Source organism: Notamacropus eugenii, chromosome 5, assembly GCF_028372415.1.
Source record: "Notamacropus eugenii isolate mMacEug1 chromosome 5, mMacEug1.pri_v2, whole genome shotgun sequence".
Taxonomy (NCBI): Eukaryota; Metazoa; Chordata; class Mammalia; order Diprotodontia; family Macropodidae; genus Notamacropus; species Notamacropus eugenii.
The window spans coordinates 96,913,773-96,939,971 of record NC_092876.1 but is presented as its reverse complement, the minus strand read 5'-3'; the positions used below and the strand labels follow the sequence as shown (position 1 = coordinate 96,939,971).

General features: G+C 46.8%; 1 protein-coding gene across 2 annotated transcripts in view; it reads right to left on the bottom strand.

Moving 5' to 3' along the window:
* Window positions 1–26,199, bottom strand: part of INPPL1 (inositol polyphosphate phosphatase like 1) — a 30,615-nt gene extending 4,416 nt beyond the window's left edge. For both annotated transcript variants that reach the window (XM_072610320.1, XM_072610321.1), the window contains exons 1-24: window positions 25,866–26,199; window positions 22,232–22,295; window positions 21,771–21,915; window positions 21,446–21,584; window positions 20,909–21,055; window positions 18,286–18,379; window positions 18,004–18,093; window positions 17,698–17,796; window positions 17,377–17,527; window positions 15,169–15,275; window positions 13,440–13,542; window positions 12,777–12,973; window positions 9,566–9,683; window positions 8,369–8,465; window positions 8,090–8,228; window positions 7,205–7,304; window positions 6,692–6,780; window positions 5,031–5,112; window positions 4,809–4,898; window positions 1,678–1,791; window positions 1,471–1,559; window positions 762–849; window positions 309–464; window positions 47–125 (exon numbers count right to left, since the gene is read on the bottom strand). In XM_072610320.1, the coding sequence (XP_072466421.1) occupies window positions 47–125; window positions 309–464; window positions 762–849; window positions 1,471–1,559; window positions 1,678–1,791; window positions 4,809–4,898; window positions 5,031–5,112; window positions 6,692–6,780; window positions 7,205–7,304; window positions 8,090–8,228; window positions 8,369–8,465; window positions 9,566–9,683; window positions 12,777–12,973; window positions 13,440–13,542; window positions 15,169–15,275; window positions 17,377–17,527; window positions 17,698–17,796; window positions 18,004–18,093; window positions 18,286–18,379; window positions 20,909–21,055; window positions 21,446–21,584; window positions 21,771–21,915; window positions 22,232–22,295; window positions 25,866–26,068 (2,780 nt within the window). In that variant the 5' untranslated portion in view covers window positions 26,069–26,199. The remainder of the gene's footprint in view (window positions 1–46; window positions 126–308; window positions 465–761; window positions 850–1,470; window positions 1,560–1,677; window positions 1,792–4,808; window positions 4,899–5,030; window positions 5,113–6,691; window positions 6,781–7,204; window positions 7,305–8,089; window positions 8,229–8,368; window positions 8,466–9,565; window positions 9,684–12,776; window positions 12,974–13,439; window positions 13,543–15,168; window positions 15,276–17,376; window positions 17,528–17,697; window positions 17,797–18,003; window positions 18,094–18,285; window positions 18,380–20,908; window positions 21,056–21,445; window positions 21,585–21,770; window positions 21,916–22,231; window positions 22,296–25,865) is intronic.

Below are 26,199 nucleotides of genomic sequence, written 5' to 3'. Positions count from 1 at the left end.
AAACTGGGCTTGTCTCAGTCTTTCAAGTCCCCTGCCCTCTGCTTACCTGTAGTCCTGGCTGCCTCGGGACACAGATGGCGGTTTCCCCTTTGCTCCTGCTTCATCCTTGTCAACACTGATCCACTCTAGGGGGCAACAGCAGGAGTTCAAGAGAATGGTTTCCCCCACCCCAGGCCAGGACCCCAACAGCCTTGCTGCCACTGGGGGTCTGCCTCAGAGTCCTGAGACCCAGGGTTGCTCCGCCCTCCCAGGACTAAGGTCTGTCTCCAGTCAGAGCCTCCCATCCCCATCCCTGGTGGTGCCCCTACCGTAGAGCCGCTCTCGGGTGCCTAGCCTTTCAGCTGGCACCCGCACCTTCATGGAGCCTCTGATGTTCCCCGTTTCTTCACCACGGTGGGATAGGAAAGTCAAGAACTGTTGAGCCGTGCTGCCGATCATGGACTTGAGTGCAATCACACACTCACCTAGGAGTTGGACAGAGGCTCAGATTCTCCACCCCTCCCCCACCTCACCTCCCATCCTCAGACTTCCCTAATCCAAGACCCGTCCTGAAAAGCACGTCCTCCTCCATCGCCCAAAGACCCACACATCCCATGAACGTTTGCCCAGAGAACTCAGCCTTCTAACACTTCTCTCTTTCTTCCAGAGACTACTCTCTACCCCTTCTGCCACAGGGTCCTCCTCACCCCTTTTGCAAACTTCCTTAGAAATGCCCTCCTCTCTGCTCCCCACCACATCACACCATGTCCCCTGCCCCTCACCGTAGGACTCATATCCATCCAAGGACTTAACAGTCAGCAACAGGTGCTGGTCCTGCAAATATTCAATCTCTGACAGGATCGGCTTCAGCTAGGGGAGAGGCAACAGGAGAGATGGACACACTATGGACGATGCCTTCTCGCACATCCCCAAACACACCAATAGCTACCTAACAATCTCTTTCACATGCAGTAAGACCAAACAGACCTACGGAGGTACTCATATGTCCAAAAGGGAAAGGGAGTAAACATTTATCAAGTTTCTGCTAAGTGCCAGGCTCTGTACTAAGTGCTTTACAAATATTATCTCATCTGACCCTTACAAGAACCCTGGAAAGTAGATCATATAACACGGGCAACCAAATACACACACACACACACACACACACACACACACACACACACAGGTGACACAATAAGATCAGGAAAAGCTGAGCTCAAATCTACTCTCAGACACTTTACTAGCTGTGCGTTTTGGGCAAGTCACTTAGTCTCTGCCTCAGCTTCCACACCTGTAAAATGGGAATAATAACAGCCTACTTTCCATGGTTGTTGTGAAGATCAAATGGGAGAATATTTGTCAAGTGCTTTGCAAACCTTAAAGCACCATGTAAATACTATGAATGATTACATACGCCCAAGCCCATTTCCTTCTCCTGTCTCAGTTCTAAGTCCCTCTTCCCTCCCTGTTCTCCCCAACCAGGAGCCTCACCGTGGGTAGCTGTCTGGAAGACCACTGAACCTTGAGGAAGTTGATGTTGTCACTGCTCTGGGCATCATTCTCAAAACTCTTTTTGTATTCTGGAGAAGAGAGAAGTTTCTCACTAAATGCCCCACCACTATCTCCTGCCTATAATCCACCTAAGCTAGACCCCTGGCATTACCCATTCCCATCATTCTTCTTTTCCCCAGCTCTGACCTTCTAGGCAAGTAGAGTAAAATTCAATGAAGAACTTGGTGCGGCTGGCAGTTTTGACTATGGCTTCCACGCTCTCAAATTCGATGTAAGCCTGATCCGACGGCTTGGAGAGCCCTAAACCAGAAGGAAAAGGGGGAAGGGAAAGGGCAGGTGGCAAGAGACAAGGGCCAACATCAGGGCCCCAGTCTCCTAGTAGAAAAGTACTCAGAAGGAATCTCATCCCACTAGTGCCTGAACTGGAATTGTTTCTGAAGCTTCCTGGTCAAGCAGTCCAATCTTCACTTGATGACCTCCAGGGATGAGGACCTCACTACCTGCAGAGGTACCTTACTTCACTCTTATCTCTGTTAGGAACTCTCTTATTACAACGAGCCCAAACCATCCACTTGGCTTTCTTAGTTCTCTTTAGAGTCAAGTAGAATAAATCTCTAATCTCACTTCTTTCTTTTCAAAAAATGTTTGTCAATCTTTTTTTTTTCTTTGACCATTGCTTCATTTCCCAATCCCTTCTAACCCCACAGAGACTTCCTTTATAACAAGGAAATAGTTATACAAACAAACTGTCACATTGACCATATCTGGGCAGATGAGCCATGTTTAGACTCTGTATCCCACCACCTCTCTACTGGTTCCGTCATCAGTCTTTGAGAGTGATGACCGATGATCCTTCTTTTCCTAGTTTTTGTTTATTCTTTCCAGAAACCATCCCAATTCAATGAGGAGGACAGTCTCTTGGTGTTTACTGATCCCAATTCATTCCTGAGCCCTGGGGTGGACATTTGTTCAGCTTTCCTGTCCCGGGTGAAAAATCAAATTCATTTCCCTCAGAAAAGTTATATGATTTGCCTATGGTCACACAGCTAATAAAAATTTTAAAAAAACAACAGTAGCTTGTTTCTATAGTGCTTCCCTCACATCCTTCAAAAGATGCCAGATATAATAATAATAATAATAAATAACAACTAAAAATATAGCCCCTACTATGTGCCAGGCAGGCAGCTAGGTGATGCAATGGATAGAGCACTGGGCCTGGAGTCAGGAAGACCTGAGTTCAAATGTAGCCTCAGATACTTACTAGCTGTGTGACCCTGGGCAAGTCACTTAACCCTGTTTGCCTTAGTTTCTTCATCTGTAAAATGAGCTGGAAAAGGAAACGGCAAATCACTCCAGTATCTTTGCCAAGAAAACCTCAAATGGGGTCATGAAGAGTCAGACGTGATTGAAAACGACTGAGGAACACAAAAATGTGCCAGATATCATGCTAAGCACTTGAATGATATCTCATTTAACCTCTCACAATAACTCTGGAAGGCAGATACTCTTATGAGTCCCAATTAACAGTTGAGGAAACCGAGGCAGACAGTGGTTAAGTGACCTGCACAGGGTCGCACATCTAGTAAGTGTCTGATGCTGGATTTGAATTCAGATCTTCCTGACCTCAAGACTCTACCTACTTTTCCCTGTAATTGCCTGAAAGTATTATTTAATCTCAATTTGCAGATGAAGAAACAGTGACTCGGAAGAGAAGTCCACTCTCCATTAAGTTATCAAATTGATCTCTCTAAAGTACAGGTCTGTCCATGTCACCTTCCTTCTCAATAAACTCCAGTGGCTCCTTATCAGCTCTAGGATCAAATAAGAAATCCTCTGGCATGTACAACCTTTCATAACCTGGCGCCTTCTCCGACCTTTCCTACACTTTACTCCCATGCAGATACTCTTCGATCTAGTGACACTCACTGTGTCTCCCACAAGACACTGCATCTCTGGTATCCATGCATTTGCACTGGAACGGTCTCCCTCTATTCCATGCCTGGCAAGGTTCTCTTTCTCCATTTTTGCCTCCAGGATTCCCCAGGCTCTGCAAGTACCTGCTAAAATCCCACCCTCTACAGCAAGTCTGGTCCCAACCCCCTAAATTCCAGCGCCTTCTTCTGTTGATTAGTTCCCATTTACTCTGTGTATAGCTTGTCTGTACAGAGTTGCTTGCATATTGTCTTCCCCTCCCTTAAAGAGTCAGCTCCCTAAGAGGGATTTTTTTTTTGGTATCTCCAGGGCTAACAGTGCCTGGCATAGAGTAAGCCAATCAATGCTGCTGACTGATGAAAATGACTTACTCAGGGTTACACATCCAGGGAGTCAAACTCTGAGCTACTAATTTCAGTGCTTGTATTCTTTTAATTTGAAGAAAGTGGTTTCTTTACAAGAGAACACAGGTGGGATGAGATGGCACAGGGGGAAAAATAGACACACAGTCTCATACCAGAACCAAGACAAGGGCAAGAAATCCAGAGAGGGAAACATCAAGAACTTAAGAGTCAGGAATAGGGGACAGTCTAGAATCAAAGTTACCACAGGGAAAGAACCTAGAACTTGAGGCTACAGAAACACGAAAGCTAGGTTTTAACAGTCCCAGATAAAATCTAGAACCCAGAGCTGGGGACCAAGGAAAACCTGGAATATAAACTCTGAAGGAGAGAATCAAGAACATGGGACCAAGGAATGGAAAAGTCAAAATTACTCTATCATATAACATATTTTATGTTCAACTCTTTAAAACTGGCCTGGTACTTTACAGACATTGTCCTATTTAAGCCTCACAACAAGCCTGTAAGGTAAATTACTTCTTAAAGGAATGAATCTAGAACCACTAGAATGTAGGTCCTGGTAGAGGAGAAAAATGAGAAGGTAAATCTTTGAGATAACTATCTAGAACCCAAATAGAAAGGCAGAACCTAGAATTTAGCTCCTTGTGAGGAAAGCCTAGAAACTGAGATCAGAGAATAACTGAAATAACTTTAAAACTGAGACTTAAAAAAAAAGATAAAATAATAGAGAAAAAATAGAAAAAAGTAGAGAAAAAGTAGAATTTAAATCCCTGGAAAGAAAGTATAGAACCCAAGGGTAACAAGTGGTTCTAAAAGATGAGGACATGGCACATCCTCTCCCAACTCCCCTGTCCCAAATATTCCAATAAAGCAGAAACAAAACACCAGGGCCAGAGCAAGAGAGGACCTTCAACGGGAAGTCCCAAAACAAGAGAAACTAGAACCTGGGTCCTAAGAAAGATCTAAGAAAGACGCACACACACACACACACACACGCACACACACAGTCATTTACTCTCTCACCTTTCTTGGAGACAAACTGGGAGGTAACCCCAACTTCAAAGGCTCCAAACACTGGGGAGTGGTCACTAGTGACGATGTCATCTGTGCAACCTGTGCGGATTGGCAAGCAGGAAGAGGACTGAGGAGACAAAAGCCTTGTCATCTTCTCCTTCTACCCCCACTCCAAGACTAGGATGCACTACTCCCCACCAGTCACCTACATCATGGAACTTCAGCTCTTACCATAAGAATTGCAATTGATATGAGTCTCAGGATAAGATTTCCAGAGGATGCGATCACACCAAGAGGGTACATTGGTCCGCACCTGCAGATGGAATGAGGATTAGAAGGTGTTACCTGGAGAAGGAGGTAAGCATTGGGAGCTGACACAAGAAAGGAAAGGAGTCCAGGTAGAGGAATGGTCCTCCCATTGTTGGCAAGAACTGTGTATGTCTGTCATTATACATTTGTACAGAGAACTCTCTGCTTTGTCCAGGCATATAGGGAAACATGAGAAAACAGGGTTGTGTGGAACTGGGGTAGACAGTCAGTCATCAAACATTTCTTAAGCCCTTTCTACGTACCAAGCACTGTGCCCTCTATCCACTACTCAGCACTTCCTCTAATTAAATATAAAGTAAAATAGAAAGTAGAAATGCCAACACACAATGTTAAAATAGGGGTGTCAGACCATAGCATGTCAGTGAAGGAAAGGAGCCTCAAAGATTATCTAGTCTCACAACCACAGCCAGTTAAAGCTGACAAGGAGTTAAGAGGTCATATGGTCCAAACCTCTCATTTTAGAGATAAATGAAAAGAACTTGCCTATGATCACACAGTGAGTCACTGACTGAGTTGGAATATGAACCCTCCTAGTCTTCCCGCTGCCAATTCACTGCCAGCTAGGCCGGAGCTGAGAGAGGGGAAGCATACTTGGTGGGTCACCCTGGGAAAGCAAGGTGGCCAACTCCACATGGAGGGAAGCCCAGAACCCTGGCTGGAGAATGGGGTGGGGTTGGTTTGGTTTTTTTTAGCCACCTAAGCTTGGACTGGACAGTATGATCCAACCAAAAAAGGCCTTTGACGAGATTCTCTGGCCCCAGGCTCAATATTTCCGTAACTCCCTCTAAATTACATATTCTGGATAATTTCACTCTATCCCTCATTGCTAGTAAACTCTTGCTACAACTAGCCCTTACTCGAAGTGACTAAGGGTAAGGGTAGACGGCTGTGCCACAGATAAGGAGCTGGGGTTGGTGGGAGTGCATTAACAGGACTGAGCCCCAACAACCTGAAGAAGGAGGGAAGGTTAATGGGTAAAGGGGGTTAAATCCCCTTTGCTGGTATTCTGAAGATCTCAGACCATCATTGAGGTGTCAATCCCCAGGGCAGTATCTGGGAAGTTGGATTCTGTCCCAGGCTGAAGGTGGAAACTAGTTCTATAACAACTCATCCCCTGGGGGTTCTTATAACACTAACAATTCTTCAAATGTGTACAGTGAGCCCTTTTATACCTACCCACTCAATGCACTAAGGCTGGCAAAGTAGGGGATATTTGTACCATTTGACAGATAGGAAAACTCAGACCCAGAAAAATTAAATGGCCTCTCTCTAAGCAGGGTCTACACCCTCCCGCATCAAGGAGGATTGTAAAGGCTTTTAAGTACCAAGTCTAGGTAAGAGGACTAAAGACCAGCCCCAGGGAAATTTTCTAGGGCCCTTATCACCTGAGGGTCTCAGGATAATCAATCCAAAATACCAAGTGTTTTAAGATGCTAAGCCTTTAAGTCCTAGGATTCTAAGTTCTATGGCTTGAGATTTTATTATTCTATGGCTTCGTCAAGATCACAGGGCAGAATCAGCCATTACCTTACCCCACCACCCTCCAATTCTTCCCTACTCACCCCAGTTGGTTTCTGTTTGTGCCAGGCATAGGTGTCCCGGGAGCCACGCTCATAGCGGTATGTGGGGGGGAAAGAGATCTCTTCCTCACCTGGCATGGAGGATAGGGAGTCAGGGACCCCAAAATAAGCTCTCAGGGAACTGGAGCCCAAAAAACACCCCCCCAACCAAAAACAAAAACAGGAAAACTCTTATCTCAGAAGATCTCCTTGACCCTAACCCCAGGGTCTTTTTGACTTGACTATCCTTTATTAATTCAGCACCTCCAAAAGAAAGGCATGTCCCTCTTCATTGACTCTCTCCCTTTGCCCCAGTCTACCTCAAAATGCTCTCAAATACATCCATACTCACACTCCCACCCCCCCTACACATCCCCACATACACCCCTACACACACCCATACACACGTCCCCCTACACACCCCACCCTCACACACCCCCACCCCCACCCACACACCTCGCTACACACACACCCCACTACACACATACACACACACACACACACACACACACTCACTGAATCTCAGGAAAACTTTGTGCTTCTCACGCTCCAGGTTGAGCTGGTCCACCCGAAGAAGAGGTTCAAACTCCTTCCGGCTAATGTAATTGAGAATCTCCTGGGATGGAAGGGAGGGAGGTAAGAGCCGGGTGCGAATTTCTCCTCCATCTACCTTCTCTCTCCTAAGAAGTAATCTCATTTGAACATACCCCAGGCCTTCAAATTTTTGTCCAGTTCCCCCAACCCCAACATACACATCTATTTTCCCTCCATTCTAAGTCCTAAGGCCACACCCAGCTCCAGCATTCCCTGATCTGTCAAGAAGCATTTATGAAATGCTTACTGTGGGTCAGCCACTGTGCTAAGAAAGGTGAAAACGTCTTTGTTTGGGCTTCTGATGCGGGAGACAACATGCAAAAAACTATGTACATACAGGATATACAGAATATAAATGGAAGGTGATCTCAGAGGGAAGGGGCTAGCAATGAGGAAGACTGAGAAAGGTCTCCTGCAGGAGGGAGGAAGGAAGCCAGGAGGCAGAGGTGAGGTACCTCCCAGCTCTGATGTTCTGCCCTACTTTAGAGTTCTGTGTTCTAGGGTTCTCAAGTCTCTCCTGGCTCTAACATTCTCTGTTCTAAAGTTCCTTCCAGCTCTATGTTCCAAGGTCTCTGTCAGTTCTGCCACTCTATCACAGCTCCGACATTCCATGGTCTATACACTAAGCCCTCTTCCAACTCTGTCTAGCACCTCCCTTCAACATCTGTGAGGCTATCTATAGCTCTCTCTACTCTCTATCCTGGTCATTCACATCCACCTATTCCATAGTCATTAAAAGCAGGCACTTTTAATAAACACAGAGTGCGCATAATTAAATGCCTATATCCACCTCCCCCCCCCCCAAACCTGAATATCCATGTCCAGCCGGTAGTTGAGGTCCCCAAACCAGAAGAGATGGGTGAAGCGCAGAGACATGTCGAACGCACTGAGCTGTCGGTCACCCAGGGACAGCAGCCGAAGGATATCTAGGTAATTCTGATTCCTCCTGTGGAGAGGGGGAATGGAAGAAAAGGGTCATCCAGGGAGGATAGAGAGATTCTAGAAGAGAGGAGTGGCTGAGGGTTTACTAAGAGACAGAGAACAGTGATCTCTGATAGGGCCTAGTCCCTATCCCTATTTCCTTACCGGGCAGTCTTCTCATTGCCAGAGGTGAGGTGACAATTGACAAAGCCAAATGAGGTGCCATTGAACATGAAAGAGACGCCGACTGCCCCCTTGTTACCTGTGGGGGAAGATTGAGGACCCCAAATGAAGACATGGCAGGGTCATATTAGGACAAGGAAGACCCCACGAGGTTCCAAGAGTTGTCCCTCTCCCAAGTCCACTCTGCATTCCTTGACCCTACTCCCCTACCCTTTCCCACTCAAGAAGGAAATAAGATGAATCTGGAATTTTCAAGCTGGAAAGGACCTTAGAGATAATTTTTATAGAAAAAGATAAAATTAGGAAGACAGATCCCTAATCTAAGGCAGCCAGATGAATCCTCACAAGTAGGGAGGTAAAAAATGTGCCAGCGGTCACCCAAGATACAGACATCAATTAGAATCCTATCACCCTGTGATCAGAGCTTGCCAGGGTTTCTCTCAGATTACAGGAGTCCAGGACCTCAGCCGTCAAAACTAGGAGAGACTCCTGTGGATCAAACCCAATAGTAAGAGACCAGCAACATGGTATAGGGGAAAAAAGGAAAAAAAAACACTGGATTTTAAGTTAGAGGGCCTGAGTTCAAATTCTGCCTCTGCCAGTGATGTGAATCTAGGCGTAACCCAGTCCAGGGTTCTGTCTGCTACACTTGACTGGTAACAGGAAGAGAATGAGCCAGGCTAGCTCCTCACCCCTGCTGGATCATTTCAGTAAATCCAGGAATACAGAAAGGCATGGGTATCCCCAAGGGTGAGGATTTTCTCAATCACTAGCTTCTAATATTCAAGCCAAGTTCTGGTCCCTAGACCCTCCCCAAATCACTTTTGATTCCTGGGTACCACTGAGACAGAAGAAGGAAGATAGATTCAATGGGCTGGGCCTTGTTGGGGAGGCCAGAGGGAGGGAAGCTTGGGGTAGACTGGAATGGATGAGGTTTGAGATCCAAAGGTCCAGCCTTCCTAGGGTTGCCAAGTTCACATAGGCCTTAGGGGAGCTCTCAGGATCTTTGTTTTGGAGTTCAAAGGGCATTCCCTCCTTTACCAGATAAGGAAGTTGAATCCCAAAGAGAAGTCACCTGCTCAAGATCACTCAACAAATAAAGAGCAAAGCCACAGCTCCAACCCAGGTCCAAACTCTAAATTCAGGGTTTTTGTCCCTAATCTCGGCTTGATCCCTTACCCAGGGTGTTGGCGATGCCTGTCTTCACACTGGATGTGCTGACATGGCTAATGCGGTTCTCGTGTTCTGGCTTCACAAGCACAGCCACCTTGATGTTCCACAGAGACTGCATGGCGATCTGTGAACACAGAAGACAGGCATGAGTCACAAGGAAGTCCTGAACCTGGGAAGTAAAGTCTGGAAGAGTACAGGGTCAGCATCCCCCAAGCTCACAGGAGGTAGCTTAGCCCTCCTCTACTGTATAGACTAAGGGCAGGAGGATGAAAAACAGTGACAACCTTCCCCTATGACCTTACCTCAACCCTTCTGCCCATCTTTATTTTCACAGGCAGATAACCAGGAATATAGCTGCTCCACCAAGTTCAATTCTCCGCCTGCCCCCCCAATGCCAATTCTTCCCTAAATGTTCTTCTCCAGCCCCCCCTCAATCTCCTCACCTTTCTTATCTCTCCACCCCACAATACACATCCATATCAGGGTTGTTCTCTTCCTGGCTTACACTTTTCCCTGCCCACCTAATGAAACTTCCCCATTCTTGAAGACTCAATTTGAGTCCCAGCTTTTTCTAGGAAACTTTCCCTGACCTGATGCCCGACTCTAAGACCTAAGTTTTCTACCACATAACACAGCACTTGAGAGTCAAGGGCAGAGCTAGGAAGGACCTTAGAACACAGGACATCGAATGTCAAAAGCTGCAAGGGACTTTGGAATGCAAAACATCAGAACTAGAAGGGGGTCCTAGAACACAGAATATTGGAGCTGGTAAGGACATAAAATGTCAGAGCTGGGGTAGGGTGGGGGCAATCTTGGAACATAGACTCTCAGAACTGGAGGTAACCCAGAGCATAGACCATACAAACTCAGAGCTGGAAGGGACCTTACAGACCATCTAAGTCCAAGTCCTCTTGTTACAGAGGAGGAAACTGAGGCCCAGGGAAGGGAAAGACTTGCTCATGGTTGCAGAATCAATGGCACAGCCCAAGCTGGCACCCAGGTTTCCAAGCTCCCAGCTCAGGACACTTGTTGCAACCCTGTTGCTATGGCTCTGAACTTAGATCATTCTTCTTCCTGATGGGAGGGGCTTTGGTTCTGTCTCCCTGGCACAAAGGGTCAGACTCTGGACCCAGGAAATTGGCCTACTCCTCCCTACTGATCCAGACTCCCCAGATGATGAACTCTGCTCACCAAGCCAGCTAAAGTGAGAATTCCAAAGCCCATCTATGACAGACCCAGCTCTTCCATGGTCTGTGAAGCCTTGGGAAGTCCTTCCCTCTTTCGAAGCTTGGCTTCTTCCTCAGTCAAACCCAGCAGAGTTAGACTTCGATCTCTTAGCTCCAACATTCAATAGTACTTTGGTTCCCACCTATAGCTTTCTTTGAACTACATTTCACAACGATAATAATAAGAATAGCTAATATTTACATAATGCTGTAAGGACAAAGCACCTTAAATCTTCTGATCCTCACAAAAACCTTGAGAAGTAAACTTCACCTGGTAGGTAAGCACTATTAGTTATCCCCATTTTACAGGTAAAGAAACTGAGGCCAAGAGATTAACTGTCACCCAGGGTTACCCACTTATCTAGCTACCTCCAGTAGCTACCTCCAGTGAGCTTTCTTGGAATTTCGGTGAGTTTGCTGAGACGCATTTAGCACACAGTCTCCATATTAGTTGAAGAAAGGGGACTGGGAGACAGGACAGACTCTGAGGCAGCTACATGGTACAATGGACAGAGCACTGGAGCTGAAGTCAGGAAAACCCAAGTTCAAATCCTGTCTCAGACTCTTACTTGCTGTGTGACGCTGGGCAAGCCAATTAAGCTGACTCAAGTTTCTTCATCTATAAAATAGAGATAATAAATACAAACACCTACCTCCCAGGGTTGTTTCTGAGGATCAATTGAAATAATAATTGTAAAATAATATCACATAGTAGGTGCTTAATAAATGCTTATTTTCTTCCTTCCTTCTTTATGCTTCTTGATATCAGGTTGGGGGAAGGGGTGACTGCCCACAGAACTCAAGGAGCAAGAACTTCAGACAGGTCTAATTCTAATCATGGGCTGGTCTTTGAAAAACTCTCAGTTTCTGAGACACAGGGAGACCAGAATATCTCAACAGTGTCAGATGCTATAGGGAAGTGAAGATAAAAACTGAGAATATGACCCTGGGCTTTCTCTAGGCTTTGGTTTCTACCTCTACAAAATGAAGGGGTTAAGAGGATCTCTTTTCCACCTCTAAATCCTATGAGAAGAGGCCACTGGATTTAGTAATCAGGATGATACTGAAAACCTTGGAGAGAGTGGGGCAATGAGTGGAAGTTGGATCACCATAGACCACAGCGTGCACAGAAGGGCTGAAAGCAGTGTTTGGAGCCCTAGGGACAAGTGAGATAGAACGGATAACTCTACAGGATGGTCAGACCAGCGACTTGGGAGATGAGTGCATGTTTGTAGACTGAAGAAAAGAAGCCAGCAGGGACTCGAGAAAGAGAGGGAATGATCAAAGCAGCAAGGTCCCAGAGGAGACAGAAGGAACCAAGTCAAGGCCAAGAGTGGTCAGATTAGCCTTGAGCCAGGAAGCAGGGTCACCTCCTGTGAGAATGGAGGAAAAGAGGCCTAACTCAATGACATTTTAAATGGAGAACAGGAATGATGATAAAAGTATCCTCCCAAAAACCCTGTGGGGGTGGAGAGTACAGTTTATTATCTTTATCTTAAGGATAATACATAGGTTTAGTGATTTTGTACACCAGTGTTCAGAGTTATGTATTTAGTAGAATCTCTGTCAGTTTCCCTGTCCTCTCAGTAAAATCCCCCAGAAGCTCCAAGGCTGGACCAGGCCCAGCCTTCTGTGCTTGTAGGAGGGAGGGAATGTCATAAGGCTCCCCTCCACCCCTCCTTCTTCAGGGGCCCTGGGAGAGGCCATGTCTAGGGGAAGATTTAGGAGCCTCAGACTCCAGCAAGTAGCCAAGCCTGCTACACTGAAAATTCTCTGAAGGCAGGAACTCTGGCTTCTCTCAGTTCTGTGTCTCCCCCAACATCAAGTACTGCCCTCCATATCTTAAGCCCGGGCTGAGTGAAAGGCATCTTTGGGCCCACAGAAGAAAAAGAAAGCCAGACTGAGACAAAGGGCCCAGGAAAAATCAAATCCTCAAATGGTGCCCCTTCCCAGGAAGGTGACCTTGCTGTGAATCTCTCCCACTTTCTCACCGGGCGGTAATCGAGGTCGGTGAGATCCTTGAGGCCACCTCGAAGGAGATCCAGCCACTCCCGGTCGCCCACCGAGTTCTCCTGGGTTCCAAATACATAGATATCATGGGGGATGGTCACAGTAACTTCATCCAGAGTCTTCCCCAGGCCTTTCGAGGTGAACCACGAAGTTATGTTTTTGGGGGGTGGCACGCTGCCTAGGAGAGGGCAGGGGACAGGGCATCAGAGGAGGGTGACCAGGCCCTGCTCCTTTAGCCCATGGACCTCTCGAATAAGAACAGTAGTGCAGAGAAGAATAATGGTAACTCCAACTACCATACAAGACTTACAACTCCGCAGTATCAGATTTATGAATAACATTGAGGTTAAGTGTCTTGGCTACCATAACTAGTACCTGCAGCTTCTGTGATAGAGCCAAGATTCAAACCCATGCCTGTCTCAACTGAACTCTAGCAATCTTTCCATTATGCCATACCGGCCTGAAGATCCCAGGCCTTCCCAACTCTGGCCCCAGTATCCAGGCCACACTTATCCCCAGTATCCCAACTTCACTCCATGTGCATCACCCCCAAGGCTCCCCATAACTCCTAGCCCTCCCTCCTCCCCTATCCATTGGAAGTCTCACTGTAACACACCCTCTGCAAGTCCCCAAGAAAGACAGACCCATATTCCAAGTGCCAATGAAGATGGAGATCATATCTGGCTCATCCTGGTTGGAGTGTTTGTTTTTCATAAGTTGCAGCAGCTGGCAGAATGCCTCCCTTTTCTGAGGAAGAAAAAAGGGGACCATTGAGCTAGGGAAAGGCTGCTGACCTTTCCACCTAACCACTGGGCAAAATGTCTTGTCTCCCCAACCTGGCCTTAAATAGGAGCTGGCCCCACAATTCCACTCATCCACCCAAAGGGCTGTCTGTCTCTCACATACTCAGAAAGGAGCATAAGAATTACACAGGGAGCCAGCATCTTCTACCTTGGGATCAGGACCCACCAATGCTACTCTTGCTAGCTAAGTGACCTGTCATACTCTGGACTCTATCTGCTCCTCACTAACTTAAGAGATCAGGTGATGTGGTGAGATCCCTGGGCTTGGAATCAAAAGGCAGGGTCCAATATTAATTCTAAAACTTACTAACTGAGTGACTCAGGGGTTAATTCCTTCCCCCCACTAAGAATGTTTCCTTATATACAAAAAATGAGAACAGTAATACTTAATCTCCCAGACCTTCAAAGATCAGCCAGAAGAACATGGGCATGTCTAGTTTAAAGACTTTAGTCTGAAGGGGGTACGTGTATTCATGTCTTCATGTAGTCTTGATCTACCTGAGCCAGAAGGGCAAAACTAGGGGCAGAGGGCAGAAGCTTCAGAGGAGTAAGAGATTAGCTTCACCCAAGGAAAAATTCCCCAACAATATGAGCTGACCAACAGTTGAATGAATGGACTACCTGCAGAAGTCTTGAGTTTTTCCTCATTGAAAAGCTTAAGGCAAAGGCTGAAAAAACCCCCATGAGTGACCTTAGAATCCTAAGATCTCACAGAAACATAGAGGGATGCTGTTTGGATATAGCTGAGATTAGGCCTTCTAGATGGTCTGTGAAAGGGATTTTTAAATTTTAAGTAACGGAATGAGGGATAGGGAGGGAACTAGCATTTATTAAGCACCTACTAAGTGCCAGGCATTTTATAAACATTGTTTCATTTGATCTTCACAACAACCCTAATAGGTATGCGCTTTTATTATCCCCACTTTACAGTTAAGGGTATTGAGGAAGGCAGGGGTGATGTGACTTGCTCATGGTGACACAGCTAGTAAGTGTCTGAAGCTGGATTTGAACTCAGGTCTTCCTGACTCCAAGCTCAGCACTCTATCCACTACACTACCAACTGCTTCATAAGAGCAGAAAGGCTCATTGCCTGAAGGTCGGTCATCAAGGGATGGATTTTTTTTAAAATCATGGCAACTTATGAATCTGATCTGGTTCTTCTTGCCTTAGCTAACTTCCCCGGACTTGACCTCTTGTCTCCTTAAACCTATAGGTCCTGCCTGATCCTTTTAGTCTAAGAAACAATTATTGTGTAGAGAAGAAAAAGTCTGAAGACTTGAGTTCACTTCCCTGAGTCCTAGTTTCATGCTTTATAAAATTAGGGGGATAGACTAAATAATCTTTCAGGTCTCAGGTGATTTTTCTAGCCTTTTCTTCTTTTTTTCCCTAGTTTTTTCTACTCCTTTGTAACAGACACCAAAATATACCAGCCAAGTTGAGATTCCAAGCCCTAGCCCCACACGATTCAACCTTTTTTGGTCCCATCATCACTTTCCTCTCTATTACACATTCTGGGCAGACTGTATCTTCTCCCTAAATCCCCAACCCCCTCCAGTCCCCTATAGCTTACCCTGGCACTGACAAAGATGAAGTCCTTCCGCTGGGTCCTCTCTTTCTCCTTCTCAAACACAATGCCCAACTTATTCTGGACCCTCTGGGACTTGATTAGTTGTCGGACTAAGAGTGGGGAGGAGACCCCAGGAGAAAAGGCCAAGTCACACACACATACCCAAAGACTACTGTGCCCTGTTTGCAAGGCACAACAACCTCTACTGTCTACCACCACCCCCAGTCCCAACCCCAAACACTTGCCCCAGTCTGTGTCATCTCCTCTCAGGCTCACTGTTGGACATGGGAGAACATGGTCCCCCCACTCTGTGACTATTCTATGTTCCCTGCCCTGGTCCCACCCCCAGGTTAACAACCAGGCACCCTGGGATTCTCCAGGCTCACAATCACTCATAGATTCACTTTGTTTCAGGCATGGGATGAATGAAATTCTCCTCCTTGTCAATCTCAGTCTATGCCCTGGCTATAACTCCCACCCCTGCCCAGTTATAGATAAAATCCTTTATCTCTAACCTTGACCTCTCTCCTGTGCCTCAAACCATCAGCTAGGCCAAGAGTTGACAAGCTGCACCCTGAGGAGCTGTACAAAAACAGGCAGCAAGCTAGATTTGGCCCTTGTGCCAAATGAGGGTTGCTGACCCTTGAGCTAGGCTGTCCCACTAATACCTCAAACTCACTGTATCTAAAACAAAACTTGTGATCATGCTTCTCCTGCATGAGAACTTGCTTCTCCTTTTGACTTCATTATATCTTACTGTTCAGCTGGTGTTTCCTGTTCGTAACCTTGGGTTACCTGGGGACGCCTTCTCCTCCCTAACCTCTTACATCCAACCAGTTAACCTACAAAATTCTATGGATTCCGTTTCTGAAAAGGGTCTTCAATCGCTCCTCTCCTCTCTTCTGCTTTAATATAAATCCTTACTACCACCGGCCTGGACCCCCAAAACAGCATCCTAATACCTTTAATCTCCCCCGTTTCAATTCATCTTTCACATACTAAAGGTGTGGTTTCTCATCAATGCAGGAAAATCATTCCATCAATGCAGATTACAAAAGCTAAAGCAGTGTGGTCCAGTACAAAAATGGCTTAGTTCTGAAGTCACAGTACCTGGGCTCAAATTCTATTTCTCCTGCTTACTATCTGTGTGACCTTGGACAAGTTACTTACTCTCCTCAGGTCCCAGACTCTTCATCTGTAAAAACAAGAATTGGACTAGAAGGCCTCTGAAGTCCCTAGACTAATGATCCTGTGAAACCCTTCTATGAGCTAATAGATTAAATCCTGAACCACATAGAGGCTAAATGACTTACCTAGAATCACTAAGCTAGTGTCAGAAATGGGATCTGAACCTAGAACTTCCAGACTCTAAGCCTTAAGTTATCTATATAAAAATCTTTCCTAAATTTCTAGAATAACCTTTTTTATCCAAAAATATCTACTCATTCCAATCCTCCACTCAAAATATTTCAGCAAAACTCAAACTTCCTGGCAGGGTATTTGGTGCCTTTAACAATCTTTTTCAACCTTATTTCATATTACTCTAGCCAAACTAGACTTAACTTTGCCCAAAGAACTCCCCTGGTGCTCACCTCCTATCTATGCCTTTCTTCACGGGTCACTGTGCTTAGAATAGTCTCCCTCTTCTTCTTCACAAGCTGAATTCTTACCCAAACTTTAAAGCTAGGTTCTAATGTTTTGTCTGTACTCCTATGATACGTTTATCTTGTAATATCAATCAACATTTATTAAGCTACTTAATTGATTAAGCAACAACAAACATTTATTAACCTATTAGGTATCAGGCATTATGCTAAGCATTGAGGATACAAGAAGAAAAAGACAGTCCCTATCCTCAAGGAGTTCGTATCTAATGGGGAGACAACATGCAAACAAATATATTAAAACTAGCTATATACAGGATAAACAGGAAATAATTAACAAAGGGAAGGCACTGGAATTAAGAGGAGTTGGAAAAGGATTTCTGTAAAGTATGAAATTTTAGTTGGAATTTAACGGAAGCCAGGGAGGTTAGTTATATTGAATATATTAGATTTTATTTGAGTCTTATCCTTGTGACTAGACCTTTGTCCTTTCCTAGCAGAATGCTCTGTTTCCAGCTGGTCCAGGTAGGCTGAACTGAACTGGCCAAGCCTTCCTGAGATTCCCCTGCTTCTTTCTACCTTTCCCCCCCCTCACCCTAGAACTCACTGCGGTCATGTGTGAAAGTGGTCCAGTCCTCCTGGGAGTCCCGCTGCCTTCGGAGCAACACAAGCCGTCCACCCTCCACATCAACACTCAACGTGAACTTCTGAGACTTCCCAATCTTGGTCAGGTCACTCAGAGTCACATCCAGTTTCACCTGCAACCGATCAGGTCAAAGGTGAAGGTATGCTGTGTACTTAGATTGTAGACACCCTCCTCATCCTCAAATGTCAACAACATGATATTAACAGACTGAGAAGTCCCCTAAGACTAGCCCAAGGAGGCCAGGACCATCCTCCCAACCCTTCCCTTCATCTTGGTCCCTACCTCAAAGGCTTGCACAGGAATACTCTTAGCTTTACGAGTGGACGGTTGGAGTGGGGTCGGGGGTGCTGTAGAGCTCATATCTTGCAGGGCTTTCAAGGCCTGTGGAAAGAGAGTCTGTGGGTCAAGGTCAGGATCAAGGTTGGACTCGGGGTCAAAGCTGTAGTTCTGACATCAAATGTACAGGGTTGATTTTAAATCTGGAACAAGGGTTGATTCTTAGATCACGATATTAGTCACAGATGGGATTAAGATTTGAGATCAGAGGTTAGGTTAAAGTTCAAGCTAAGGGCAAGGAAACCAGATCACCTTCCTCTGGATGCCAGACAGGAAGTCCTTTAGCACCGACAGCTTGAGCACCAGACTCTCCAACTCTTGCTCTCCTGTCTGGGTGGAGCTCTGCAGGTGGAAGAGTGGAAGAGCCTCTGAGGCTAATGAAAGTCCAGACCCATCCTCACCTCCCCAGGTCCCAAGCAGAGGAAGCTCCAGGACTCATACCTTTCTTACCCCCAACCCAGACCTCCAGGTATAATACCAGCACCCTTCCTCCAGAAAAAAAGGAGAGTTTGACCTCCCCAGCCCCAGCCCCACCTGTTGCTGAAGAAGCCGGGTCACCATGGGCGAGCTCTGCTGATCAAACACCTTAGAAAGAATCTCAAGGCCAGACAGTACTTTGTCTACCTCACTGGGCCCAGGGGTAAGAGGTAGAGAGAAAGGAGACAAAAGTTTAGAAAAGTCATAGACTCTGAACCAAAAGGGCCTGCAAAGGGTATCTAATTATAAAAGCATGGTTTTAAAGATGGAGGAGACCACAGAAGGTCACCAAGTTCAACTCCTTCATTTTATAAAGAATGAAGTCAAAGCCCAACAAGGTTAACTCAATTGCACAGGGTCACACAGCCAGTTAGTATCTGAGGCAGTATTTAAACCCAGGTCTTCCTGACTCCAAGTCCAGCCTCACTGCTTGAAGAAAAATCCCTGCAATGGAAACAGTCCACCATACACTTGAACAGAAAGCCCTTCTACAACATTCCTGATAAGTAGTTATTCTGTCTTGGCTTGAAGACCTCCCAAAATGAGGAGCTCACATATTCTCCCTGACATTCAATAAGCTTTCACGAAGCACCGGTTATATCCCAAGTCCTCTGCTAGACAGTAGAAATCAAGATTAACTAAGACAATTTCAATTTTTTTTGTTGTTATTTTCTTTCTTGTGGTTTTTTCCCTTTAGTTTTGGTTCTCACAACATGACTAATGTGAAAATATGTTTAATATGATTATACATGTGTAGCTTATATTAGATTGCTTGCTGTCTTGGGGAGAAGAAGGGGAAGAAAAAAGTAGAGCTCAAAAATCTTATAAAAGTGAATCTTGAAAACTATCTTTACATATAATTGGAAAAAATAAAATACCATTAAGGTGCGGGGGCGGGGAAGAAAGCAAGATAAATAAATGAAAAAATAAAAATGAATCAGCCTCTACCCTCAAAGATCTCATATTTTACTTATTTCACTGGGGGGGGGCAAGAGAAGAGGGAATACATGTTCACGGATAATTAAGATACAAGAAACCAACAAAATATATACAAACTAATTAGGGGTAAAGCACTGGTAAATGGGAGAGTCACTAAAGGCTTATGGAAAAGAGGATGTCCCTTAGAATAAGCCTTGAAAAGAGCTAGAGGCTCCAAGAGGTACAGGTAAGGAAGGAAGGCATTTCAGATGCGAGGGATCATTTGTGCAGGACAAAATATGATCGGCTCTCAGGAATGGCTAACAGCCAGGAGGCTACTTTGATTAGAACAGAGAATATATGAAGGAGAAAAACATGAAATAAAGTGGATAGGAGCCAGATTATGGAGGGTTCTAAATGTCAGGCTGAGAAATCTGTATTTTATTCAGGAGGCAATAAAAAGCTACTAAAGATGCCAAATAAGGGAGTCATGTGGTCAGATGTATGTTTTTCAGGGCTATCAATTTGCCATTTAGATGGAGGATGAGTTGGAGAGGAAACAAATGGGAGCAGGAGATCCATTAGAAGGTTATTGAAATAGCCCAGGTGATGGGTGATAAGGGTTTAAACTAGGTTTGAGACGATGTGCATGTGTGCATGGTAAAAAGGGGAGAGGTTTCATGAAAGGGGTTGGAGGAGGAGAATCCACAAGAAGACCTGGCAAGTAATTAGATATGGGAGGTGGGAGAATGGTAAGAGTTAAAAAAGACTTTGGGGTGTTATGAACATGAGTGCTAAGAAGCGTAAGGATAGTGACCTCAAAAGAAATCAGGAAGTTTGAAGGAGAGACAAGGCTGAGGGAAAATATAAGAGGTTCTATTTGGACATCCAAGATGTCCAAAGATGCCCGAGAAGCTTGTCTACAATGCTCTCTCTTCTCCCTTCCTCCTCAAAGAACACAAAAACAAAAACATTTTTAAGCGTTTACTGTGTGCCAGTCACCACACTAAAATGCTGAAGATACAAAATGAGGCAAAAGAAAGCCTCTGCCCTCAAGAAGCTTGCAGTCTAATGAGAATAAGAGAATCCTTAATCTTCCTTTACAGCCCAGCTCAGGTCAACTCCTCTAAGAAACCTTTCTGAAACGTTCCTTGGGGGTGTGCTGGAGAGCCAATGGTTAAATTTTCAGTGTGAACATTTGCACCTAAAGAAACTGTAGCTTCATTTATCTTCTGTAGATTGTCTAGAAATGTAGGTAATGCAGATTAAATTTGTAATATGTACATCGCAACCCTCCCCCCACACCATTTATCAGCACAGCCCCAGCCACCCCAGTTATCTGCACTCTTGCTCCCTTCCCCTCAAAAATTACTTTGTCTACACTTTGCATTTACTTTCAACATTTGTATCCCCTTGGTATACTGTGTGCTCCATGAGGGGAAAGTCACTTTCCCTTCTGTTTCCATATCCACAGCACTGGCTTTGAAAGTAAGAAGAACTTAATAAAAGTTTGCTGGATTCAAAAACAAAAACAGATGTCTGGGAGGCAGGGCTTAGGTCAAGCTTGAATCTGCCTTCGACACTCATCCATTGCTCCTCCTGGTCCCGTTCTCTCACACTCAGCAGAACTAGCCCAATCTCTGGTCCCCAAGACAGCTCTTATAATTATCCACTGGCCCTTGGCAGAAAGCATGTTACGGTACATAGAGGAAATGGTTACTAGAGACCAGGCAGGCTTGGGAAGTCAGAGGTGAGGGATTACCTGTGTAGCCTTCGGCAGGAAGTGACCAGGGTTCGGGTTAGGTGGGGAAGGCTGCTGGCCCCTCCCCGAACAGCCTCCAGGTCCAGCCCATAGCTGCCTTTCAGGTACTCATGGGAGACTGTGACAGTACTCAACCCATTGGGAGTGCTGCAGAGGACAGAAGAAGGAAGTTCGAGAGGGCCCAATACATCCTCAGCTATGACCCTCACCCATTGTTCTGCCCCCTGGGGTCCCCTATGCAAAGGTGGAGAGTGCTTAGGTCAATGACTTGGAGCAATAGGGTTGAGGCAAGTTCAGGCCAGGCCAGCCCCCTAGGGAAGTCTTACCTCTGTATAGGGGAGCAGGTGGGAAGGGGGACAGGTCTTACATCTCCAGGGTTAGAGCTAGGGAGGTATCTTTCTGTGAGTGGTAAGGGAATCTGATATTTCCATGGACTGGGGCAGGTCCACATCTGTATGTGTTTGGAATGGGGTGGGAGGAGTTTACTTCTCTGTGAAGGGAAGTGTTTTTTTTTTTAAGGAGAGAGATGGGGTTTACCTCTCTGTGGCGGGAGTAGTGGGGGACTCCAGGCTTGGTGGAGGACTGTTGGGTCCAGCTGCACTGCTAATGCTACTGCCTGCAGAGAAGCTGGTAGAGCCTGATCGAGGAGGCAGTGGGGGCTTCTCATCTTCCCCATCTGAAAAAAAACCAAGAAAGTTGTCTGTAGAAACACTGGCCTAATTCCCAGCTCTAATCCAGCCCCTATAGCCTCTATCCCTAGGCTATTAACCTAAAGGGTGGGGTGTGGCGAGATGGGGAGGTATAAAAGGGAGTGGTAACCCAAACAGAGACCACAGTGATGAGTTTAGGGACTGAGACCTACCTGAGTAGTCTCGCTCATCAGGAACCTCAGCTTCCCGCTCCACAGGCAGCAACAGGGCACAAACCAGACCTTGGTTGGGTTGAGCGTAGAGGTCGATAAGCTCACCCAGGGTCTGAAACCGGCGTACAGGAATGCCCTGGGAAGACTATGGGAAAAGCAAAGGGTGGGAGAGGAGTCAGTCCTGGGAAAGAGAGGGCTCTATGTGCCTAACATATAGTAGGCTCTTAATAAATACTTTTTGAAGGAATTATCAGAGCATCTCTGAACGGAAGAAACCACATAAGGCATCTAGATCACAGGAGAAACCTCAGAGATCATGAGTCCAACTTCCTCACTTTATAGATGAGGAAACAGAGGTCCAGAAGGGGTAAGGGATTCCCACAAAGAAACACAGCTTATCTGAAGCAAATGAGAACCGGAGACTAGGTTGGTGCAGGAAAGAATTGGCCAGATTCTCCCACCTGCACTGCCAGGAAGTCTTCTCCATCAGGTAAGATTCGGTAGGTATGAACATGTTTCTGGTACCTGTGGGGGATGAACAGGGTAAAGGATTAGGCCTCCAGCCTGCAAAGGTACATCCAATCCCCAGCTGCCACCACCCTCCCCCCCTCCCAAAAAAAACACAAATAGAAAAACCAGAGTAAACTTCCGACTCAGCCCCTTAGAGGCTGGCAGAGTAGGGAGGAGTCCAGGCTAGGTGCAGGCAGCATGCCCTGTTTGTGCTGCCCCAGGCAACAAGCAGGGCCTTTGTCAGCTTCCCAGCTGTCTAAACACTCTGCTTCTATCACCTTGCCCTCCCCATCTCCCCACCCCCAACCAGGTAAGCTTCAGAACAATTCCAGGAAAGGGTATCATGTGTATATACACATACACACACATGCATGTGTACACATACATATACATATGTCTACATGTATGTGTTTACATATATACATGCATAAACACACATATATATATGTACTGTCTTCGTGTGCCTCTGTGTCTACATGGCAGAGGTAGGTGTGTTCATTTAACCTTGTCCAGACAGGGGAGTGGGAATGGGGGGGCAGACCTTTGTCTTGAAGGGTATAGGCTAGCTGGGGCTAGGGAGGTGGGACTGACAGGGGCAGAAGGTACTGGGTGGGCACTGACAGACATAGGACAACAGCTGAGCAGAAGGAAAGGACAGCTGTCATCCCAGTGGCTTTTGCTGGCAGCATCAAGAGTCAGATCTGGACTCAATGACTATGGAGGGGGATGGTTGAAGGGGGGAGGGGGGAATAAATGGTTCCTCTGACACAGATCATAGGAGTCCAAGTTCGAAGGAATCAACTTGCCCAGTCCCTTGATCTTACCATTGAAGAAAATGAGACCCAAAATGCCCAATAGGGTCACAAACAGAACGCAGAGCTGGAATTAGAACTCAGCCCCCCTGACCCAAAGTCCCTCCTGGAAATCACCTGAGGGTTTGTATATTTGTGGGGGAAAGGCATTGACAATTTTGTTTACCTGACATCTGGCTGTATTTCTGTGTGTGTGTGTGTGTGTGTGTGTGTGTGTGTGTGTGTGTGTGTGTGTGTGTCAATATGCCTGGGTACACTGATGTACATGAACGACTGGTCAAATCCATCCTGCCTGCATGTGTTTGTGTCTGTGGGTCTGTGTCCGCTTATGGCCATGTATGTCTGTTGGGGTGGCTGTATGCATGAAAGTGGGTCAGGGCACTCACATGTCACTACAAACATAACAGTTCTCATACCTATGACACAGATAGATTTCAGAGTTTCAAAGTGCTTTCCTCACCAAAACCTTTTGGGGGCATCTAGTACAATTATACCCATTTTACAGATGAGGAAATTAAGACTCAGAGAGGTTACAGGACTGGTTCAAGGCCATGTGGAGAGCCTCACATTAAGGTGTCTGAATTCCCGGTCAACTGACCTCTCTGCGACACCAAGGCTGAAGGTGTCTATGTCAGAAAAGTTAGAGAACTATTCGTTAGGCCACTTTTTTTTCTGGTCCACTTTTTCCCCACAACACTTCCCAGCTCAGGACACAGGCAGAGCAGATAATCCCAGACATCTAAGGCTCCATCCAGGATAGAAACAAGGAGACTGAAGGCTCCATGCAGACAGAGCTACCCTGAGGCAGTCTCAGGGCCCCTCTGGTTCCTTGGTCCTAGGTGACAACAAGTCTAGTCCTACTCACCCCCAATCACAGCTGTCCCCCACTCCCCATCAGCAGCTGACCAGTCAACCCCTAAGTCCCAACAATCAGAGATCCTTACAGGGGAGGGAACCTCCTCAAGAGGGGAATGAATATACCCCTCCATTCCTACTCCCTAACAGTGAATATTGGGGAGGGGGTGGAAAGGGTAGACTTAATGCACTTTCTTCCCAGGATCCTTCCTATTTAGACAGCTGGTCCAGTAAGGTCCCAGGGTCTCTTGCCCACACTGAGTCCCATCTCACCCTTATTGGCAGAAGGCAACAGACAATAGAAGAGGGAAAAGATGGGGAAAGACACAGAATATAAGAGTTTATAGGGAAGACATAAGAGTTCACAATAGGGACCCAAGGAAAACATCCAGTTCAAGACTAATATTCAAGGCACGAGAATGAAGGGAAATGCAGATGAGACAACTAAAGACCAGGCCTTTCAGGCCTCCATGGAGGCTCCTCAGAGATTAAAGCTGAGGCTGGGGGGAGGGAGTGGGGAAGGACTCAGCCAGCATCCTCAGATTCCCCAAACGATTTTGTGGCAGACATGCTCAGAGTTAAACCCAAGGGTGACAGCGTTAGATCTAGAGAATGGTGCCCACATTAACCCAAAGCCCAGCCCAGAAACCCAAAGTCCTAAATCCAAAGACCAAGGAGCCCCACCAAGCCTGGGATTGAGAGCCTGACCATCATTCTAAATATAACAGGCCCCAGGGGAGATGGGACAAAGAAGGGAGCCAGAGACAACAAAAGAGGTAGATGAAGGCACTCCTCTCTCCAAAAGCCAAGACCACTTTTTGCTTGATTCTCTCCACTCACATCTGTAGGTGTTGGTGGACTCCCTAATATCTCCTTCACAGACAAGCACGCAAGCATATGAAAATTCATGCTCAAGACTATAAACTGTTCTTCCACACGCTCTAGTACACATTCTCACTCTCATTCACTCATAGAAAGTATACACATAGAAACTCATCCTTAGACGCTAATTCACCTCATCATATATATAGCCCTGTACACATATACAAATACACACTCTCAAATACCCTCCAATTCTGAGATCTCTGTGACTTTTACATTTTCACAATACTCTCTCCTTATTGTAAATAAGCCAAATTCTATTCAGTGCTGTCTTACTCCACACAGGGGGAAGAGGAAGGAGGAGGAAGGGCAAAGGGAGTATGGCTTCACCAGGAACTTGGGGGGCTGGGATTGTGTCCAAGCAGCTGCTGGGTCCTTGTAAGAGAAGAAAGGGAGGGCTACCCTGGGGTCAGGTCCCGCTCAGTGAACCCAGAAAAGTATGAAATGACTAACCTCGCCAGAATTAATGGACCTAGAGGCATTCCAGATACCAGGACCAAACATATGTCATTATCTGCCCAACCAACAGGCACAAACTTGCTCCTGCAACCCATCATACTTGTGTTACTCGCACCCTCCGAGCCCCCAGTGTGTAAAACACACATATATTCTCCTTCTGAGTCTCCATATAAACACACGCTGAACTCCAAAGGATCCCACTCTGCACCTACCTGCCTGCCTTTCTTTACACAGCTCTGAGCCCCCACCCGACCCCAGAAACACAGAGAATCTCGGAGCTGTCTCATTACGTCCTAAGACTACCCCCTCCAGGGCACGCAAACACTCCACAGCCACTGGATCCCATACATCCCGCACCCTTGGCCTTCTTCATGCCCAGGTGCTGCTGCCCTCCCCCCTACAGACCAAGGCACAGAATGCCTCAGACGCCCTCGACTGCCAACACACTGGCAGACCCTCCCCTCAGTGCTCGTCGCAGCTCCGAGTCCCTGAGGTCCCGCTCCCCTGCCCAGCTTCCCCAGACCTAGGCCGCCCACTCGGGGCTCCCCCACCCTCCCGGGCGCTGATCCCGACTCACAGCACGCAGAGGGCGAAGGCTCCGGGCACGCTCTCGCTGTCTCGCACCAGGAAGCTGCCGTCCCGGCCCGCCCGGGCCAGGAGCTCCTCGGCCGCGGCGCGGCTTAGGTCGCGGTGGTACCAGGCGGGGGCCGGGCTGCCCAGCCCCGCCCCGCCGCCCCCGCCCCCGCCGGGCCCCCCGGAGCTCGGGCCCCCGCACGCCATGGGCCCCGCGGCCGGCCGGCCCGGGCAGGGCGGTCACCGGGGCCGGAGAGGAGGCGCCATGGCCCGGGCCTGGGGCGGAGGAAGGGGAGCCGGGGCTCCTGGCTCCGCGTCGGGGCTGGCGGCGGCTCCGG